Raw genomic sequence first — 4,223 nt, 5'->3', positions numbered from 1 at the left:
ACTTACTTATCTACGTGACTTACTTATTAACTACGTTAGCTATATACTAATTAACTAAAAATTTATTAGCTATAAGTATATTTTTAGTAAAACCTATATAAATAAATTTTATAGAAAATAAAAGTTAGTCTATAAGTACTATTTAGTAAAAATAGCCTACCTAGGTATTTATAGGATCTATAAGGGACCTCTTAGGAAAGTAGCTTAGGCTAGGCTAGGCTAGTAACCTACTAACTATAAATATTTTACCTTATAACTTAGTTAGTTCTAATAGTAATGTATAGCTTTCCTTATAGGTTTTTAAGATATTAGGGGCTTATAATAATTAGAAATTCTAACTTATTATAAGTTAGGCGTATCTACCCTATAGGTACTAAGATAACTCTTAAATTAATTAAGAGCTATAGTTAATTCCTTATTAAAGAGATAATAAGACTACTATTTAGAGGTTATTATTAAACTATAGGTACTAAATATATTAAATTCTAGTATATATAAGTAACTAATTTTACTACTTTAGTGATATTATCTAGTTATTCTTAGTATTTAATAGGCTTTATAGATCTTAAAAAGAGACCTAGTAAATTTTAATAAAGACTTAAGAGTTATTTAGAATAAAGATAAAGGCTTTTTAATAATAGACCTTAATATATATAGTAATTAGTAATTTCTTAAGACTACTATATATAGGTAGCTCTAGTTAAGAGTTTAGAGGTCTAGGAGCTTTTAGAAGCTCTAGAACTTAATACTTAAAAGGAGCTTTATTAGGCTATTAATAAGTATAAAAGCTATTTTAAGATATTTAATATTAATAAGTCTAGACTAAGCTTCTTAGTAAATATATTAAAACTTTAATAATATATACTTAGTTTTAATATACTAGTTTAAGTTACTAATATTAGAGATTAAACCTTAATTATTATAAAATAAGGAGATAAGATATTAAATTATTATTATTATTTTTTTAAAAAGCCTTAAGATTTATTTAATCTTTCTAATTATCTTTAAAAGACTATTAGATTTAGCTTCTAGTATTAAAAGTAAAATAAGACTTACTTTTTTTAATCTTTAGTTAATAGGTCTTTTATTAAGGGTTAAGAGGTAACTACCTATAGACCTAGAGGTTTCTTAATATCTAGTAAAGTTACTATTAGAGTAAGCCTAGAGGAGATAGTTAGGTTTTTTACTTTTATAATATCTTATAATATAAGTCTTAATACTATTTAAGTACTTTAGACTCCCCTTTACTAAATTAAAAAGTATTATATTTACCTAAATTATATATCTTAAGTAAAATTAGACTAAAAAAGTAATATCTAGTTTAATTATTATTATAAGTTATATAATTATACTTATAAAATATTAGAATATATATTAATCTAAGTCTAATAAAGCTTTAAGTATTTTCTTTTTAAGTACTTCTAAATTAGGGTTCTTTATAAGGTATTTTATAAAGATATACTTAGGCATTAAACTAAGTAAAGGGTCTTATAATAGTCTAGGCTATAAGGAAATAAGTTATAACTTAAAGTTAAGAAGACTAAATCTAGAAACTATTTCTTTTATAAATTAGCTTTAATATAATTATAAACTTCTTTTTTTTTAATTTTAAATAATTTAAATACTTAAGAAAAAAGAGGTAAGTCTCTTATCTTTAATAAGATAAGCCTTATTAAGCTACCTTTTAATTTAATTAATATAATAAAGGTTAGGTCTTATAAGAAGATAATTATTAATATAGGTTATTATAAATATTTAGGTAGTCTAATTTTAGTAGATAGTATTATTTAAGAGAAGTAAACTAAAGCCTAGCTTAGCTAAGAGGTTTTTTAAAAGAATTTCTTAGTTTTAAGGTTTTTATTTAAGTTTATAAAGAGTTTTATTTAATAATATAATTTACTTTTTAGAAGGATTATAGTTAGCTTAGTTTAAAAGTTAAAGAAGTTCTTTACTTCTTTTACTCTTATAAGATAAAAGGTCTTCTATAAACTCTAAAAGACCTTTTAAAAATATTATATAAATAACTTCCTTTAGTTAACTATTAAGGAAGGCTCTAATAAAGTTAACTTATTTAATTTTCTTATTATTAATAGCTACTAATATTAAGATAATTTATTAAGTTAAAGGGATTAAAGTTAAGGTATAAGTCTAAAAAAAGTCTTATCTAAAGACCTATATAAAGCCTTTAACTATTAACCTTATCTTATATTTAATAGGCTAGTTATTTTAGTTAAACTTAAGTTAAAAGATAGGTTTATTTTTTAAAACCTTCTAGGAATTAGGGACTTTTAAATATTTAATAAACTAGAAGACTTTAGCTCTAATAAGTTATTTTAACTTATTAAAAAAAACTTTAATCTAATTATCTTTATTAGGACTTTAGAGAGCCTTCTTTTAGTTATTAAATATATTATTATATATCTTTTTAACTATCTTAAATTTCTTTTTAATAGTCTTTATAATCTAATAAATAAAATAAATAGTTATTAAATTTAACTTATAACTAAAAAAGGCTATATTAATACTAAGGTCTATTAATATAGAAGGGTTATCCTCTTCTAATTTAATAACTAGGGGTTTATTAGATAATAATAAGACTAGGGTAAAGGTAAGTTACTTTTAAGGTTCTTTTTAAAGTAGGTTTAGGGATTTTTTATTAAGATCTAAAGACTTCTTATTAGAGAAGAGTTTAAGTATTCCCCCCTCTAAGTTAAGGTTCTATATATTTTAGAAGTTACCTTCTAGGCTTTTCTTAATATACCTAATACCTTTAATTTTCTTTATAAAGGTTATAAAAGAAGTTTTAGTAATAATATATTATTAAGAAATATAGACTAAATAGGTTTTAAAGCCTAAAATAACTAATAACTATCTTAACTTAGTCTTAGCCTTTAGCTTTTAGTTTTTTATTTATTTTTCATAAAAGATAAGAACCTTAATAAGTACTCTTATTACCTTAAAGTAAATAAGATTTAATATCTTAGCTTTTTAAGATAATATTTCTTATATTAATATTTAATAAAGTACTAATAGTTAAGTTAAATTTATAATATAGTTAATAAGTATTATTATAGCTAGTAATATAGTACTTTATAAGAAAAATAATAGCTTAGACTAAAGTATTATAATCTTAAGTTTATTTAAGATAATTTAAATTAATTATTTAAATAGTTTATTTTACTTATAAATATAAGGACTTTAGGTAGTAAACTAAATATCTTATAAGGTAAACTAGTCTTTAAGTTCTTAATTAATCTCCTTTTTACTATTATAATAGAATTCTTTTAATATATAATTATAATATACTTTAAGACTTTTAAGGAAGTCTTAAATAATATTTAAAAGGGTAAGTTCCTTTTAATTAGTAAGAAGTAGAACCTAATAATATTAAGACTTTCTATCTACTAATATAAGGCCTATTAGCTTCTTATTATACGGTAAGGGCTTAATTTTAAAAGTATTATCTTTTATAATATTTAGGATATTAGCTAGATTAAGGAGAGTTTATTTAAATAACTATCTTATTATCTTAGCCTAAATATAGACTATATATTTAAAGTTAGTATCTTTAACTTAAGTAAAATTAAGAAAACCTTTAGTAAGTTTTAAGGTCTTTTTAAGTAATAAAAGACTTATATAGCCTAGTTAAATATACTAGATACTAGTTAGTTATAATAGCTTTTAGTATTTTAGGTTTTTAGGTAATTCTAATACTTTTTCTAGCTCTTCTAGAAGGTATTTTATATCTTCTAGAAATATTAGATTTTAGTTTAGTTTTAGACTTAAGATATCTTAATATTTTAAGAGGTCTTTTATAATTTTAGGAATTTTAATAGAAATAGTATAATATTAGCCTTAATAAGGCTTATCTATTAAAAGAACTAGTATTTTAATATTTTATTATTATAAAAAAAAGCTATATTTTTTAAAGTCTAGTATAATAACTTATTATCAAGAACTCAGGCTCTATAGCCTACCTTCCTTATATTTAGCCTAAGGCCGTCGAGGAACTAAAGCAGGCTTATAGGGCCCGCTATATAATATTAATATTCTATAGCTAGTTTCTCTTTTACTCTTTTCCTCTTCTCCTTAAGAGAATTATTAATAATTATAACACCTACTTATAAGAGCCTAAGGCTAGTTTATAATAAATAATTCTCTTCTTATTAAAATAAATAAATAATAATAATAATATACTAATAAAGGGATATTTATATAAATAT

The 4,223-nt window shown here is 21.0% G+C and overlaps 1 protein-coding gene across 1 annotated transcript in view; it reads left to right on the top strand.

The window, feature by feature from the left end:
- BBA_09949 (pol-like protein) overlaps positions 1-550 on the top strand; it is a gene marked incomplete at both ends in the record, with an annotated part of 4,659 nt that extends 4,109 nt beyond the window's left edge. Inside the window, 7 exons of the mRNA XM_008605046.1 lie at positions 70-75; positions 115-123; positions 156-164; positions 262-273; positions 350-370; positions 490-498; positions 534-550. Of these exons, the coding sequence (XP_008603268.1) occupies positions 70-75; positions 115-123; positions 156-164; positions 262-273; positions 350-370; positions 490-498; positions 534-550 (83 nt within the window). The remainder of the gene's footprint in view (positions 1-69; positions 76-114; positions 124-155; positions 165-261; positions 274-349; positions 371-489; positions 499-533) is intronic.
- Positions 551-4,223: the final 3,673 nt, after the last annotated feature.

This window comes from Beauveria bassiana, assembly GCF_000280675.1.
Source record: "Beauveria bassiana ARSEF 2860 unplaced genomic scaffold BBA_S00076, whole genome shotgun sequence".
In the NCBI taxonomy this organism is placed as follows: Eukaryota; Fungi; Ascomycota; class Sordariomycetes; order Hypocreales; family Cordycipitaceae; genus Beauveria; species Beauveria bassiana.
Note: the sequence above shows the minus strand (reverse complement) of the source record. Positions and strands in the feature narration are given on the sequence as shown.